The sequence below is a fragment of the Schistocerca serialis genome, chromosome 8, assembly GCF_023864345.2.
Source record: "Schistocerca serialis cubense isolate TAMUIC-IGC-003099 chromosome 8, iqSchSeri2.2, whole genome shotgun sequence".
In the NCBI taxonomy this organism is placed as follows: Eukaryota; Metazoa; Arthropoda; class Insecta; order Orthoptera; family Acrididae; genus Schistocerca; species Schistocerca serialis.
The window spans coordinates 304,814,617-304,833,041 of record NC_064645.1 but is presented as its reverse complement, the minus strand read 5'-3'; the positions used below and the strand labels follow the sequence as shown (position 1 = coordinate 304,833,041).

The window sequence follows — 18,425 nt, the reverse complement described above, 5'->3', positions numbered from 1 at the left end:
CAGACGGAAAAAGAAATATTTTAGTGTGATCTAATCGAACAATTAACATTTTTTATTTTTTCATTTACTTGCGCTATGAAACCTTGCTTGTTGGCAAATTTCATGATTCTAGGTCAACGGGAAGTATCTTATAGTTTTTGATGAGTGAGTTTACGAGTGTCATGAGTGAATTTACGAGTGTCAAAATACGTGACTTAAATGACCGTATGTTTTGATTAAATTGACTTACAAGCCTCAGTTTTTTACACTGCCAAGGGACCACAGACCTCAATACGCAACATAAATTTCAATTTCATACCTCTACCCGTTCCTGAGAAAAAGATTTTTAACACCCGGACAGACAGACAAAGTGATCCTACGCAGTTCTACTTTTTACTGATTGAGGCACGGAACCTTGAAAATGATCGCAAATTCCTTGAGCCGGTAGCCCTGTTTTACCTTTTATCTGGCGCTGCTAAGGCACGCAATATGGAAACTCACAGAACGTAACTAACGCCATACGTGGCCCTGCTAGAGTAGTACCGTGCGCTGAGTGCGTGGCATGACGAAAGGTGTGGACGGAGAGCCAAGGAGGCTGAAGCCGTCTGGTGGCATGACGTCACCACCAGGTTCGCGCAGCGCCGCAAGGCCTTTCTGCTGCGGCGAGCTGTTTTCCGGCACTGCTCGTTTACCTGCCACCTACGCAAGCTCCACCAGTCCTGCTTACAGAACGCGGAAGTGCACAATGGCTATTTCATTTCTGCTCAGTTCAATCGTCTCGAAATGCATCAGCTTCGCTGGTTATCCATAGTTTATCGACTAGAGAACTTGATTTCAGCAAGGCAGTTTACATCTGGTGAACCGCCACTAAGTCAGCGTGTATTTACTACAACCGAGATAAGAGTCTAAAACTGACTTTCAGTTAGTTACTTCCAAGTTCCATAGATCATTTGAATGATTCTTATATCGAATTGACGTGGAACGATCTGGCTTAACACAATGATATTGGTAGTCACATTCATCACAATGACAGTGCAGTTAGTGAAGCCTCGACCGACAAGAACTGTCAGTGCTATTCTGAAATTAATAGCGAATGTTTCATCGAAAAGTTATCTCACATCGAAAATTCATTTTTTCATTAAGAGCCGAGGTCCCTGCATAGATGAATAGATGACGAAGTCGTAACGAACATTATTCTTGGAAAAAATGCTCTGGTGTCCGAAAAAGCCTTAGACATGATATAAAAATCGACAATCAAATTCATACATTCCAAAATGCTAAGAATGCTACCATCCGGCAGAAACAAACGCTCAATGACAGTAGCACACACATGGATAATTTCGGATTTAACGATGGAAATCACGGAGAAGGATCTCTACATCTACATCTACGTCCATACTCCGCAAGCCACCTGACGGTGTGTGGCGGAGGGTACCTTGAGTACCTCTATCGGTTCTCCCTTCTGTTCCAGTCTGGTATTGTTCGTGGAAAGAAGGATTGTCGGTATGCCTCTGTGTGGGCTCTAACCTCTCTGATTTTATCCTCATGGTCTCTTCGCGAGATATACGTAGGAGGGAGAAATATACTGCTTGACTCCTCGGTGAAGGTATGTTCTCAAAACTTCAACAAAAGCCCGTACCGAGCTACTGAGCGTCTATCCTGCAGAGTCTTCCACTGGAGTTTATCTATCATCTCCGTAACGCTTTCGCGATTACTAAATGATCCTGTAACGAAGCGCGCTGCTCTGTTGGATCTTCTCTATCTCGTCTATCAACCCTATCTGGTACGGATCCCACACTGCTGTATTCAAGCAGTGGGCGAACAAGCGTACTGTATCCTACTTCCTTTGTTTTCGGACTGCATTTCCTTAGGATTCTTCCAATGAATCTCACTCTGGCATCTGCTTTACCGACGATCAACTTTATATGATCTTCCATTTTAAATCACTCCTAATGCCTACTCCCAGATAATTTATGGAATTAACTGCTTCCAGTTGCTGATCTGCTATATTGTAGCTAAATGATAAGGGATCTTTCTTTCTACGTATTTGCAGCACATTACACTTGTCTACATTGCGATTCAATTGCCATTCCCTGCACCATGCGCCAATTCGCTGCAGATTTTCAGTACAATTTTCCGTTGTTACAACCTCTCGATATACCACAGCATTATCCGCAAAAAGCCTCATTGAACTTCCGATGTCATCCACAAGGCCATTTATGTATATTGTGAATAGCAACGGTACTACGACACTTCCCTGTGGCACACCTGAAATCACTCTTACTTCGGAAGACTTCTCTCCATTGAGAATGACATGCTGCGTTCTGTTATCTAGGAACTCTTCAATCCAATCACACAAGTGATCTGATAGTCCATATGCTCTTACTTTGTTCATTAAACGACTGTGGGGAACTGTATCGAACGCCTTGCGGAAGTCAAGAAACACGGCATCTACCTGGGAACCCGTGTCTATAGCCCTCTGAGTCTCGTGGACGAATAGCGCGAGCTGGATTTCACACGATCGTCTTTTTCGAAACCCATGCTGATGAATTAGCAAATGCGAATAGAAATGTTCTATGTGAAATATAGGTTTAACATTGATATCGCAGATAACTGGACAACATCGAATGTACATTTTGCATTAATATCGGGAGTAAAACAAAAACCGTCCGAACAGGCGTTGAAAGCCCGACGGCACCGACCGGCCGCCGAGTCATCCTCAGACCTTAGGCATCACCGGAGGGGCATGTGGCCAGCACACCGCTCTCCCGGCCGTTGTCAGTTTTCGTGTTCACTGTCGCAGTTGTCAGTTTTCGTGTTCACTGTCGCTTCTTCTCATTCAAGTAGCTCCTCAATTAGCCTCACAAGGGCTGGGTACACCCCGCTTACCTGCCAACAGCACTCGGTAGAGCCGGACGATGACCCATCCCAGTGCTAGCCAAGCAATAACGTAAGTAGCCTTCGATAATACTAACACAGCACTTCACATGAACGTCAGACTTGAGAAATTGTATATTCCGAACAACGGTTAGAGTTATCGCTCGGTTAGATTGAAGTTTTAAAGCTGCCAAATACGTTTCCTATAGCTTTATCTACAAATTTACGAGAGCCAGTTAATAAATAAATAATGTCCATTTTTAAAGTCGTTGATAAATATAGGAAAACGCACTCTTAAGTCCTCCAAATTTAATGTCTCTTCTGGGCGTGTGCGAAGTTTCGAACAGTTCAGACAGATGGAAGAGCCGTAGTGAACTATCAAAATGGCGTCTACGCAAGGCATTGCTTATAAGCAACGCGCTGTAATTAAATCACAGGTTACCGAAAAAGAAACGGTGGTAAACATACATAAACGTCAGTGTGCAGTGCATGGTAATGATGCAGTTGTTAGGAGTACTCTTGGGCGATGTATAAATAAAGGTAAAGCGCAGAAGTGCAGAAACTGAGCCCCATGATCGGTCACGTTCGGGACGCCGTTATTCGTGCATAGCGGTGTATCACAACTCGACAAGGGTCTTCACAGCTACCGATGAACATTGGAAATGAGTGTGAAATGACCGGGACTCTTAGATATTTAAAACTGTGCTCAAGATGGGTTCCACGAATGCTCACAAAAGACAACAATATTGATAAGAAAGGCCATTTCAACTGAACTGTTGGAGCAGTTTGAGGCCACTGGAAGGTCTTCCTGATATCGATCGTTACAGGTGATGAAGCTTGGGTTGCTCGCTTTGACCTTTTACCAACAGTGAATATGGGTCCTTACACAGCACTGGCGAAAGGCCGTATAACGTGATGAAAAATACGTAGCAAAATAGTACATGTAAAAGAAATGTTGACTGATATTGTCTCCAAATTCTAACTCTTAACGATAAATATGTTCTGAGGCTAAAATTGTGAGGCATTACTTATTGAAAGATCCTGGTACTATTATTTTCTCAGGCGCAATCAATTTAAAAAAAAAAAAATGTTACGTTAACAGTGTGCAGAAAAGTTATCGACGCCAGTTTTTGAAAAGTTTCCAATTTCTTAGCTGTAGTTTATTAATCGTCACCTCAACAAAGTGTATAGGCTAAATTAATTTTCAGTGCCATACACACAACAAAATCGCATAGTAAGTGGTTCCAAAATGAAATTTTCATTCTGCAGCAGGACTGTGCACTGATATAAAACTTCCTGGCGGACTAAAACGGTTTTCTCGACCGAGACTCGAACTCAGGAACTTTGCCTTTCGTGGGCATGTGCAATACCGACTGAGCTACCCAAGCGCGACTCACGGGTAACGACATATTGTCGCAGCCTGGAAGGTATAAGACGAGATAGTGGCCGAAGTAAAGCTGTAAGAACGGGGCCTGAGTCGTGCTTGGGTAGCTCAGTTAGTAGACCACTTACATGCGAAAGGCAAAGTCCCGAGCTCGAGTCTCGGTCTTAAGGCGTACCAATCGTCACCAGATTACAAAACTGTTTTAAGAAATGGACTACAAAATGACATCATGCAAAAATGTCTACATATAGACATCAAAAGGCAGGATTTTTCATTTGAAGAAAAAAAAAGAAAGAAAAAACGAGCTACACCTTCCTACAGATCCGCGCGCCGAATCTCTACGAAGAGTGTGGCAGACGTTACTTGGTTCCTTCCCGGTCCATTCGTGGATATATCATTGGAAGAATGGCCTCTTGAATACGTGTTTAAAAGCTGCTAATTTTCTAATTTTATCTGCGTGATTTCCATGGGTTAAGTCTTAGAGGGCTGATGTGTTTCTGTAGTTTCTGCCTAAGAGATGAGTCTTGAAGTTTGTAAATATGCGGGGTGTACGGCCTTAAGGTTTTCCTCATAAATCCTCTCTCCGTTAAAAGAAGTACGTGGCCATTCGCAATGGCCTTCTTTGTCTTCTCTCGGTGTCTTCTGTTAGACTACCTAATATAGGTCCCATACAGGACCGTGTAAGTGTTTTCTATTCAATCTCTCTTGTATACAAATTGCAGTTTCCCACTATTCTACCGATGAATCCCCCAGTCTACTATTTGCTTTATCTAAAACTGTTCCTGTATAGTTGATCCGATTCATCTCTCCAATTATGTTTGCCCCAAGTGCAGTATCTGATCAAAAGTATCCGGACACATGTTAATTGGGCGTGTCCAGCCTTCGCGTTTATGACGGCATGGACTCTGCTGCGTAGACCTACACTGGGGTGTCTAAATATATGTGGAGTGACAGCAGCCCACTCTTTCTCAAGAGCAGAAATTACAAAAGGTAGTAATGTTGGACGCTATGGACTGCAGCGAAGTCAACGTTCTGATCGCCCCAAGGTTTGTTATGTTGGGTTCAGCTTCGAGACTTTGGACAGGTCAGTCCATTTCAGGATGTTACTGTCCGCAAATCACTGCCTCACAAAAATGGTTCAAATGGCTCTGAGCCCTATGGGATTTAACATCTGAGGTCATCAGTCCCCTAGAACGTATAACTACTTAAACCTAACTAACCTAAGGACATCACGCACATCCATGCTCGAGGCAGGATTCGAACCTGCGACCGTAGCGCCACTGCCTCACAGACACTGCTTTATGACAGGGTGCGATGCCATCCTGATATGAACAATCATCAGCTCCGAACTGTTCCTCTAATTTATGCAGTACACAGTGCTGTGAAATGTATTCAAATCTTTCCACATTTAGTGTTTTCTTAAGCGCAGTAAGGGTATCGCACGCTACACACGAAAACCACCCCTATACCGTAACACCAGCTCCTCGGTATTTCACATGATGGCATGTAATTTTCTCCACGCATTCGTCAAATCCAAACCCTCCCATTGGATTGCCACAGGACATAGCGTCATTCATCACTCCAAATCACTCGTTGCCAGCCATGCACTCTCCAGTGGCGTGGCTCTTTACATCACCTACTGAAACCATTCCTTTTAAATAACTACGCACAGTAGTTACGCTAGCAGGAGTGCCGGTAGCACTTTGGAACTCTCGAGTGATTCTTTCCGCTGACCTCGTGCAATATTTTGCAGTCACCCTGCATAATACTCTACGGTACGTCAGTACAAGAGATCTGCCTGGTCTCGCTTCACCTGTGGTTGTTCCTTCGCGTTTCAACTTCATAATCACATCACCAGAAATCGACTTGGGTAAGAAGGGTTGAAAAGCCCCCAATGGATTTGTTAGTCAGGTGACATCCAATGACTAGGTTACATTGGAAGTCACTGAGCGATCCATTCTGCTGTTAGTACTGCTCTGCTGACAACACAGTACTTCCTGCCTCCTTTTACGCTGGCACGTCCGTGACTAGTGACATCTAGTGGCCAATTCCAAATTACATAGTGGTGTCCTGGTATCACAGACTGGTTTTGTGTGAGGTGACTGACTGGCTAGCTATAACTTATTAATCAGGTAGTCAAACATACTACACTCTTACGCTTCCTGATGTGCACAACTGTGGCTTTGTCTACATTATGAGTAAGTTGCTAATTTTTGCACCAGGCTGATAATTTATTGAGATTTTACTTCATATTACTGTAAAGTTTATCGGATTAAATATCGACACATATATAACAGCATTATCTGCGAAAAGCCTGAGGTACAGGTAAGTCAGTAGCAGCGTTGCGGTCCACCTTCACACTCCCCTAGGACAAACGGCGGATATTACTTGAGTGTCTGTGGATGACTCTCCATCAAGGATAATGGTCTGCGCCTTGCCTGTTAGGAAATTTTGGATCCAGTCGAAACCGGATAAGATACCCCACATCTTTAGTAGGTGTCGATATGGAACTTAATAAAAAGCATTTCCAAAGTCTAGATCTCTAGTTAAATTGCTATTTCCGCACATGTTTTCGTTTGTAAAGGGAGAAGAGCATGACGTCAAGCACACGGAATGGCTTGAAAGACATGTACTAGTTTTACTGGTGCCTTCAAGGCGCCTCGGTGGGTTAGTGGAGCACGTGCGCTGACGCGTGCGCGAACAGCTGATAACGGCGATAAGTGAGAGCAACCTGCGCCGTCTCACACCTGTGGTGAGTCAAGATACGGGCGCGCACGCGCACACACAACACACCTCTATTCACTAGCCGGCGAGGGCTTCCGCCTTGCCTTAACGTCCTCGCCACAGACAAGTGGACAGGTTACGATTCCCACATCAGTGTGTGAGATATTGTGCGACGAAAGTTACTGAACTGTAGACCGTGCCCAGCCCGCGGCTCGCGGGCAATATGCCCGCCAAAAGCAAGGCTCAAGAAGTAAATTTCGTTTACGTAAACTTACAACAAATGAAATATTTTCAATATGAAACTCTCGCCACACGACGCTGTTCTCTCATTAGTCCACGCCGTTCTTAATATTGCCCTTGAACCACACAGTCTCGTTTTCATAAACGGCCAATCCGTCAGATGCGCTGGCCGGTAGTCTTCCAGGTACTTTAGTCGCAACTGCGGAACTAGAGATTTAGAGACGTGTAATGAAATTAATTTATGGTTCAAATGACTCTGAGCACTATGGGACTTAACTTCTGAGGTCATCAGTCCTCTAGAACTTAGAACTACTTAAACGTAACTAACCTAAGGACATCACACACATCCATGCCCGAGGCAGCATTCGAACCTGCGACCGTAGCGGTCGCGCGGTTCCAGACTGTAGCGCCTAGAACCGCTATTTCTGTACAGTTATGGTAAATAACGTTTTTCATCGTAGTTATGATCAATACAAGTCGGTAGAAGTTAGAAATCTTCACGTGGATTGTAATTACTGTCGATGTTTGCTGTCTAACAGTACCGTAATTTTGTTACGTTTAATTTGGTATCATGTATATTGTTACAAATAAGAGCCACATTTTAACATGAATGGGCTTTCACGAAATCTTTTTAGTTTCCTGTGCGATTTCTACTATGGCAGATGATCGGTACAAATCGTGTTTAAAACTGCACGTGATGGCGGAAGCTGCTTCTCATGCCATTCGTCGCCCCGCAGCAATCATCATGCTCATTCCCCTCCCACCCTCCGACAGTAGAGAAAATTCTTTATAACGTGGTTACACTGTACTGCCTGGTCGGAACAACTTGGTCGGGAGTCATCGTATTGAAACTACTGTCACCCGATGGTGTGAGCTAACAGTATACATCCTACGTTCGACCAAACAACTCCCCAACTCCCCCCCCCCCCTTCACCATCCCGACATCTCAGCTTTTTTTCTCCCTCAACGCTTACTTTTAACTACTGTACATTATGTGCGGCCTGAAGATACTCGTCTTCTCCCACAGTCGCTCACGTAACTTAAAAGGCTGGACATCTACTGCTCCAGAAAGTGGGAACTAACTTGATCAAGGTTTTATACACAGCCACGCATAGGACTGAAAATCGCCGACAATGATACAAAAATAACCACCTCTACGTATTGTACAGTGCACTGCTGAATTTATAGGAGTTCCACTATTTTAGGTACAGCCGAATAGAGAACAATGTACGAGGGGCATCCTGAAAGTAATGAGCAACAATTTTTAATCTTTATTTTTCAGGCAAACGAAGTACACAATCTTAATTTACATACTTTCTGTCACTTTTCAACAGAATCTCTATTTTTTGCCCACATTTTCCACATCGTTCTGCAAGTTTGAAAATGTCCTTACGATGTAACTCCGTTTCAGCTTCAGGAAGCCACTGAGACACGACTTGCCGAACATCTTACACCGTCTCGTAGCGTTGGCCTTGCGTCTGTTCCTTAACTGAACCGAAAAGACAGCAGACGGAGGGTACCAAATCGACACTAGCGAGAATGTGAGGAGTTTCCCCACCCAATTGTCTTGAACTTCACCATAGGGACACGACCAGATCGGGGACGCATGAGCTGCTTCACATGGCGTTTATCGCGCAACGGTGCTTCAAAAGAATCTATATATAATGGGCTGTATTTATGATTTGTGCAGGTTCAAGAAAATCAGTCAGAATGCAACCGTGGATCCCAGAGGACAGGGTATATAACTTTCCAAGGAGATGGCGCTTTCTTACTTGCGGTGATACCTGTGTATACTCCGCTGGCCCGTTGTCCTTCTGGCAGCCTTTACACGAGGTGTTGGCGCAAGGCTGTTGGAAACTTATCGCAGAGCTTATGGCTTCGTTATGTTTATAGTTGGTGGAGAAGAGGCAGATAAGACGAGTCGGGGTGCACGACATGAAACGGTTCGTCAGATTGCCGCAGCTCTGAGACAGCCGGTCTTCTTCGCCACGGTTGCCCTCGCCGAGATGTAATGCTCGTCCTATTTTGGTAGTGAAGAGAGTTTTCACTGCTTTTATTCTACGAACGAAATCAACGACGACCATGTCCAGTTTCTTAAAGACAGTTTGCTTACGAAGATTACTGTGGAACTCTTTAAGAAGTTGTAGCGCTACCTGTGCTCATTCGTTCAATGGATTCACAAAAGACTGCTTGTGTTCCTTTTTCAGTTATGACGGTTACGATAACTGAGAGCGAAATCTGAATCACTGTGCTATTTCTCTCTTTTTTTCACACAAGACGCTGGTAGAGATGAAACACGCCTAAACTGTAAGGAAAAAAGAAAAATGCTAATTCTAGCAGCTAGGACGACTTGGGACTGCTAGAATTTTATCGCCCCATCACCACATACGGAAACAAGTGATGCGCTACGGAACAATTGGTACAAAATTTCTCTCAAACACAATTCGCGAGACTGATACCTATCCATTCAACTAGAAATAACTGCCGCGCAGCAAACAAAAAGCCAGTCTTGTTTGTATATTTCGTGTTGGCGCAATTTTGATACCATCTGTAGCTTTTCGTTTTGCAACGCATTCTCAGAAATGCGAACGATAGAGGAGAAAACTGACTCCGTTAACGCAAAAATCTTCTTTAAACATGCTGTTTTCTAGATACACTCTGTAAATATTTACCGATGCGTTATCGGCGAGACAGGAGTGAAGATAAGGCGTATGTCGACAGACTTAGCTCTTTGCGATTGCGTCTCCAGGTAACGTTTACTCAGACGATAGCTCGAAGTGAATCAGATGATGATCTGTGTACTCCGATTGAGACAAGAGCTGTAGGTTCGAGAATCAAAAATTTAATATCGATAATGTTCCATTAGTTCCCGGGAAAATATGTATATTACCGGTAGGTCAGCAGTTTATCATTCAAATACCTATCTATTATTTTACCTCGTGGAACAGCGTAGCTTTATACTATTGCTGGAAATTGAAATAAGGACACTGAAGACATTTTTTTCTGCCTGCAGCGGTTCTGACAAGGAGTCCCTTGGATGCGAAGTCGCAAGTTCGATCTTCAGTAACGCTCGTTTGAAAGTGTTGTGTTAACAGTTATGACAGGACAAATATTAGCTGCTGGTGACTCACCGTGTCTATCAGGAGGACGACAGAAAATGAGTGTCCGGGAGGTTGAATCCCGCACTGTGGTTGTGGTACAGAAAGAAAAAAGAAGACAATGGAAGTGTGAGAAAAAGAAAGGGACACGGTGGCAGGGAAACTTAGCTGACAGTGGCGGAACAGTGTTCAGGAAAGAGTGAAGGAGACAGTGCCAGTGGGACAGGAATAATGAGAAGGAGAGAGGGGAGAAGTAGGCGACAACCAGTAATAACGAGAGACAGAGTCTATGGCAATGACCACGAGGAAGAGAGAGACAGTGATAGTGAGAAGAGACAGCAGCAGTGGAAAGGAATCAATGAGATAGTAGTAGAAAGAGAGAGCAAAAGGGAGAGGGAGACAGCGACAGCGTGAGGAGAAGGTAGTGGTAGAACAGAACGAAGCAGGCTGGCTATGAGACAGGAGACAATGACAGTTAGGGAGAGACAAAGAGATAATGATAATGAGTTGAGCTAAATGAGTGAGTGTGAATGGGCAAGTGGGAGTGAATGGATATGAGCGACTTACAAAAGGTTCAAATGGCTCTAAGCACTATGGAACTTAACATCTGAGGTCATCAGTCCCCTAGAACTTAGAACTACTTAAACCTAACTAACCTAAGGACATCACACACATCCATGCCCGAGGCAGGATTCGAACCTGCGACTGTAGCGGTCGCGCAGTTCCAGACTGAAGCGCCTAGAACCGCAAGGCCACACAGCGACTTACACCGACGGACTAGTGGATGTGAGCGAGTTATAGTTAGACCAGATATGGCTCAAATTCAAAGATACAGTATAGACACCAGTAGATAGATTCATACCTCATAAGTTGATAAGAGACGGGACTGATCCACTATGGTACACAAAACACGTCAGAACACTGTTGCAGAAGCAACGAAAAAAGCATAACAAATTCAGAAGAACGCAAAATTCCCAAGACTGGCTAAATTTCACGGAAGCTCGAAATTTAGTGCGGACGTCAACGCGAGATGCTTTTAATAGTTTCCACAATGAAACATTGTCTCAAAATATGGTAGGAACGCCCCCCCCCCCAAAAAAAAAACCCGGAAATATTTAGATGTTCCTTTTTCCCACGCTCCTTTCAAGAGTGGAATGGTAGAGAAGTAGTATGAAAATGGTTCGATGAACCCTCTGCCAGGCACTTAAGTGTGAATTGCAGAGTAACCATGTAGATGTAGATGAAGGAGTTAGAGGTGAATTGCATGTTAAAAAGGGCGCGAGTATGTTCACATGCCAACGTTTTTGGGATAAATTTTAAAGGTACTAAGACAGGTGGAAGGTGACAGCTGGTACCCCTCTTCTCAGTCAGTCTTTTGAACAGGAGCATATTCGCCTTATTTGTGCTTCGATAGGAGCGTTTTACCGCTGGTCTTATTTATATTTAATTAATGGTCGTATGTTCTACAACAGCCAAAGCGGATAGACCTGATTTCCAAGCTGCGGCTAATGTGAGGTGGCGTAGATGGTGCCACATGTTGTACAGCAATGTAACTTGCTTGCTTATGCCAAATACTGGGAAGGCCTGTAGCAATATGGCATCGAACCAAACAAAACGTTTGTTCTTTAATTGATTTTTTTATATATAGTTATGGAGACTATTCAAAATCGCTAAATTTTAAAGTATTGAATCTATGTAAATAAAATGTGGAATACTAAGTATAAGGTGGATTCACACTTGTCGGAACGTAACCGTCACGGTTTTGAGCGTCGACAGTCAGAGGAACTCCCGAGCATTCACACTACACGGCACGTCAACGGTGAAAGAACGTTGTGGCGTTACAGCTGATTCATAAAATACCCACCAGAGGTGCTATTTCGTATTTCATGGTAGATCGTCATAAAATGTCGAAGTTTAGTTTAAGCAGCTTGCAATGATTGCTGCTGCACTTGATGACGAGGAACAGAAACAGCGAGCAAAAAGAGTGTGTTAGAAAAATGTTAAACAATCGAGATTGTGAAGGAGAGTTCCACATTCTTTATATGGAGCTTGAACAGAAAGAGTAAAAAAAAACTTAACATCATCAGTGCCCTAGAACTTAGAACTACTTAAACCTAACTAACCTAAGGACATCACACACACCCATGCCCGAGGCAGGATTCGAAGCTACGACCGTAGCGGTCGCATGGTTCCAGACTGTAGCGCCTAGAACCGCTCGGCCAGACCGGCCGGCGAGGAGGAGTCGTCTTTCTATAAATGGAAGATGAGTCATCGTTCTATAAATATTTCAGGATTTCTAAACAACATTTTTTTATCTCTTAACCAAGATACAAATAAAAATTACGAGGAGAATCCAATTCACCACGGAGGAAGATGGTGGTTTGCGTAAGATGTGTCTACATGGGCCGTTTTTCCGAACTAACGAAACAAATATGGAGGTGCTACTTGCTGGCAGTAACAGAGAACTATCACGTGACTCCGTCAATGGCCCGTCGAAACATTCTTCCCGAGAAACCTTGACGTGACGTGTTGATGACGTTCCGTTGACGGCGTCTGTGAATGCCATTTGAACTACAGAGGAGAATAATCTGACGTGACGGTGACGTTCCGTCAAGTGTAAATCCACCTTAAATTCTTACAGTCCACATCTGTATCACAAAAGGGTCACCCTGTAGCCAGCCCAGCTGCAGGCTGCCTGTGTAACTGTTTACAGAGGCAACAGAAATCTGATTTCCAGTATTTTGTTTAATTATTGCCCGAATTAAAGAAATTTAACAACTGAAATAATCAATTCATTAAAAGGCATCTGTTACGTTAAAGTTTTAAAACAGTAAGTATTACACTCAGAAACTGTGCCCTGAGGCAGCCTATATCACGGCTGAAATTAACCACACAATATTCATCCAGAATTGGAAGAGAGCACTTAAACAGTTTCAAGAAACTTCACACGTAATTCTGAAACTTTTTCTCCTCGACACCCCCAGAAAATAATGAAAGTACCAAAAGTTTATGTCCACGCAGCAAAACTTCAGTGCTACTAACGGTAGTCGCAACAAATTTTGCAGACGGTGTCCATATATACCACTGAATGTATCTGCAAAACTATATCATTGTACGACACGTAGTTCGGGTGGTATGACGTCATAAAATCGGGGATATTTTTGGGAAAGTGTTACTGTTAATCCTAGTACTTGAAAAGGGGATAAATTTAATAAGGAACAAAGGCATACTAGACATGCAGCACGTCAAACAGTTCCTTCCCGGTACGCACTTTATTACGTTGCCGCACTGTACTGGAGACGGTCGGGAACAGCCATTTCCCGCCCGAGACCGCTTCTTGTTCGGTCTCAAAGGCTTCATTTCCAGTAGCAACGGTCGTCAGTGGGTCATTAACAAGCAGTTGGCGAACGAACGTCCTGGGATAGCTCGTCACTGAGTCACTGCCCGCTGCTGCCCCGACTACTGAGTAGATGCAGCCAGACGGTAGCAGAGCTGGACAAAGCGCGGGTCACTGCCTCTTCGTCAGAAGGCGTTCAAAAAGAAACGAGCCGAAGGCATAATTACAGAACCAGTACCTGTGTTTTAGAAGTATTGGCCCTGGCTGTTGAGACAAAAAAATGGTTCAAATGGCTCTGAGCACTATGCGACTTAACAGCTGAGGTCATCAGTCCCCTAGAACTTAGAACTACTTAAACCTAACTAACCTAAGGACAGCATACACATCCATTCCCGAGGCAGGATTCGAACCTGCGACCGTAACAGTCGCGCGGTTCCAGACCGAAGCGCCTAGAACCGCACGGCCACTCCAGCCGGCCTGTTGAGACACTTGTCCCACTGTGACACAAGGCGGTGAATGGCTGTCTCCCTGGGCTGCGATGTTAACCAGTTCCGCACGTACAGCTGCACGTCGTCCTCCGGAGTGAACCGGAAAGGTTATGATGACGTTCTTCTTTGACCAAGATGGCCCCCTTCTGATTCACTTCCTACAGCACGGGACAACAGAGAATGCCTACCGTTACTCGTAAACCCTGGCCACCTTTCGCCAAGCGGTCAAATCAAAACGACCAGACAATCTCACCCGTGGGGTCATTCAGCTCCACAGCAATGCAAAGCCTCATACGGTCAACACAGTCGCGGCACTCTTGCAGAAATTCAAGTGGGAGGTTCTCGGTCACCCTCCATGCAGTCCGGACCTCTCTCCCTGTGATTACGCCATTTTTAGTCCCCTTAAAAACGCTCTGAGGGAGCAAACGGTTCACCTCGGACGACGATGTCCAGCTGTAAGTGTGGAACTGGTTAACATCGCAGCCCCGGGAGTTTTATGAGACAACCATTTACCGCCTTGTGCCACAGAGGGACAAGTGTCTCAACAGCCAGGGTAAACTACCAACATACAGGTACTGGTTTCTGTAATTACGCCTTCGGCTAGTTTCTTTTGAACGCCCCTTATACACTACTGGCCATTAAAATTGCTACACCAAGAACAAATGCAAATGATAAACGGGTATTCATTGGACAAATATATTATACTAGAACTGACATGTGATTACATTTTCACGCAATTTGGACGCATAGATCCTGAGAACAACCACCTCTGGCCGTAATAACGGCCTTGATACGCCTGAGCATTTAGTCAAACAGAGCTTGGGTGGCGCATACAGGTACAGCTGCCCATGCAGCTTCAACACGATACCACAGTTCATCACGAGTAGTGACTGGCGTATTGTGAAGAGCCAGTTGCTCGGACACCATTGACCAGACGTTTTCAGTTGAAGAGAGATCTGGAGAATGTGCTGGCCAGGGCAGCAGTCGAATATCTTCTGTGTCCAGAAAGGCCCGTACAGGACCTGCAATATGCGGTCGCGCATTATCCTGCTGAAATGTAGGGTTTCGCAGGGATCGAATGAAGGGTAGAGCCACGGGTCGTAACACATCTGAAATGTAACGTCCACTGTTCAAAGTGCCGCCAATGCGAACAAGAGGTGACCGAGACGTGTAACCAGTGGCACCCCATACCATCACGCCGGGTGATACGCCAGTATGGCGATGACGAATACACCTTTCCAATGTGCGTTCACCGCGATGTCGCCAAACACGGATGCGACCATCATGATGCTGTAAACAGAACCTGGATTAATCCGAAAAAATGACGTTTTGCCATTCGTGCACCCAAGTTCGTCGTTGAGTACACCATCGCAGGCGCTCCTTTCTGTGATGCAGCGTCAAGGGTAACCGCAGCCACGGTCTCCGAGCTGATAGTTCATGCTGCAGCAAAGCCTCGTCGAACTGTTCGTGCAGATGGTTGTTGTCTTGCAAACTCCCCATCTGTTGACTCAGGGATCGAGACGTGGCTGCACGATCCGTTACAGCCATGCGGATAAGATGACTGTCATCTCGACTGCTAGTGATACGAGGCCGTTGGGATCCAGCACGGCGTTCCGTATTATCCTCTTGAACCCACCGATTCCATATTCTGCTAACACTCATTGGATCTCGACCAACGCGAGCAGCAATGTCGCGATACGATAAACCGCAACCGCGATAGGCAACAATCCGACCTTTATCAAAGTCGGAAACGTGATGGTACGCATTTCTCCTCCTTACACGAGGCATCACAACAACGTTTCACCAGGCAACGCCGATCAACTGCTGTTTGTGTATGAGAAATCGGTTGGAAACTTACCTCATGTCAGCACGTTGTAGGTGTCGCCACCGGCACCAACCTTGTGTGAATGCTCTAAAAAGCTAATCATTTGCATATCACAGCATCTTCTTCCTGTCGGTTAAATTTCGCGTCTGTAGCACGTCATCTTCGTGGTGTAGCAATTTTAATGGCCATTAGTGTACATAGAAGGTACTGTACGTCCACACCACGCCCTGTTCTTGCGAACTAGCGCAATAATATGGCAACATAAGGGCACGAGTCATAAGTCCGTTTTACGCGAGCGACTTTCTGGTCAGAATCGTATGTATACTCGTGATGGGTGTGCGTCACGTGCTTGCTTGTAAATCGGCCGCCAACCACATCACGAGTGGGTCTGTAATTTCAGTGGCAAATTGATTATGCAGACTGTATAGTTCTAAAATACTGTGTATACTGACGACAACCAATGCGCGGAAACAGTAGCCTGTGGTGTCGTCTGTTAACGTCTAAAGTTAACCCATTCTCGCCTCGTTCACTCATGTTATGGTTGTGGATTTTGTAGTTCACGAGGTCTACCTGGTCGAGTAAAACGCTTGTAGTGTGCACAAGTATGTAAATTTTTAAATAATACTGTTAACTCGTCTTATTTGGCGGTGAATGGCGAAATAGTTTTCAGATCTCACGGCTGATTGATCTTAATAAACTTGTTACTACCAATGTCTGTTACATACCTGTAACTTCCCCACCCCCTATTCTATAAAACCTCTAACTCCCTTGCACAGAACAACTTCAAACGTCTGATTGCTTTACAAATGAGTTAACGGGTTAAATATTTGGTGTCAAATATGTGAAACCAGTATGCAAGAAAATTTTGGAAAAGTTTTAAAATTATGTTTAAAGTTTGCTGGAAATCGCCAAGTGCTGTCATTATCAAACACTACAAGAGCATAGTATGGATAACTTACGCTCCGTTATAAGAAAAGCTAGTTTTTCACGTTTCTCAATGTTTACGGCGTCGTGTTCCCTGAGCTGATGTGGATGGAATGGAAAAAGTGAATCTCTAATACTCAGTATTTTGATCGAGAAACAACTGGAAAATAGACTTATGAATGTTAAAATGGTTTCTAGTGTTTCCTTGGAAAGGGAACAAAGACTCCTACTTGGCCGTTTCAGGTTCAGGGCACAGGCGAAAAAACTCGGACAAGGTCAGTAATAAAGTTGGAGGAGCCCAAGACAACATCAAAACTGCACTGCCAAGAAATGATACAAAAACAGTTGCGGAAAATTGGAAGGGTTCGAAAGAAATTCGTTCTTGTGCAATAAATAATTGTAGGTGTTCCCGGGCTTTATGTACACCCTGTATATAATAGTGTGGTATCTTCTGCTGTTGGTGGGCTTGCTTTTAAATTGGTGGCTCTATGAAGCTGCGAGGGACTCCTCGTAGTGGAACGTCTTGGGTTTGCTTGTGCCAATGTTTCTTAGGTGTCTGCTGTTTTCTCTGCAGTTGTCTAGCTTTTTGCATACTGCTGTCGCCAGCTTCTTCACTATTGTTTCTATTGTGTCCGTCTCCAAGGCTTTGAGGAGGGTTGTTATTTTTGTCCATACGGGAGCGTCTAAGATCCAGCGAACGGCTTTATTCTGGAGTCCGTGTTTTTTGGTTTCGCTGGTCATTCCCCATGATATGGGGCCGTAGGTTATGGTGGGGAGGAAAGTTGTTTTATGTAGGTTGTTCTTGGTTTCTTGTCTCATGTTTTCACTCCTAAAGATTGAGCGCTTTGGTTTTCTTCTCGTTGATGTGTTGATGGTAAGATAACTTTCTATCTATTGTAACACCTAGGTATTTGACTTCTTTCATCCAGGGCAATTCTTGTGGGTTGAGGTGTAGTGGTTCTAGGTGTGTGGGTCGTTTACTAGTGAAGTAGACGGTTGTCGTCTTTCCTGCGTTGAGTGTCATCTTGTTCAGGCGGCACCAGTTTTCCACTGCATCGAGTGGTCGTTGAAGTTTCCTGGTGTTAGCCAGATGTGTTTTGCCGCCTGTGTAAAAGGCGGTATCGTCCGCGAATTGGGCGATGCCACAAAAGTAGTGCTTTTACCCCCCTAAAACTGCGATCTGAACCCGACAGAATTGGCACAGGCCAAAATAAAAGACCGTTTCAGGGAGAAAACTCTCACTAGTGAGATGCCAAATGAAAGGCTGCAGAATCTTGTTATGTTGCTTTCCTTTCAGTTACTTACTGCAGCAATATTCAGCAGCTGGAGAAAGTGTGTTGTGTAAACATTACTGCTGTGCTGCGTTCAATAAACGCAATATGAAAACAGATTCAAAAAATCAGTTTTTGACGTTCAGTTCATAGTGTCGTAAGTTGTACATTCATCTAGTTTCATTTTCATTGTTTTTGAAAAATAAATACGCAAATTGTATGTAAAACTCTCGAGCAGGAATATGTCAATAAATCAGGTGATTTCCGTTCTGACGGAA

General features: G+C 44.3%; 1 protein-coding gene across 1 annotated transcript in view; it reads right to left on the bottom strand.

The window, feature by feature from the left end:
* LOC126416987 (protein bark beetle) overlaps positions 1-18,425 on the bottom strand; it is a 355,587-nt gene that overhangs the window by 332,905 nt on the left and 4,257 nt on the right. The window contains exon 2 of the mRNA XM_050084872.1: positions 523-678. Within this exon, the coding sequence (XP_049940829.1) occupies positions 523-678 (156 nt within the window). The remainder of the gene's footprint in view (positions 1-522; positions 679-18,425) is intronic.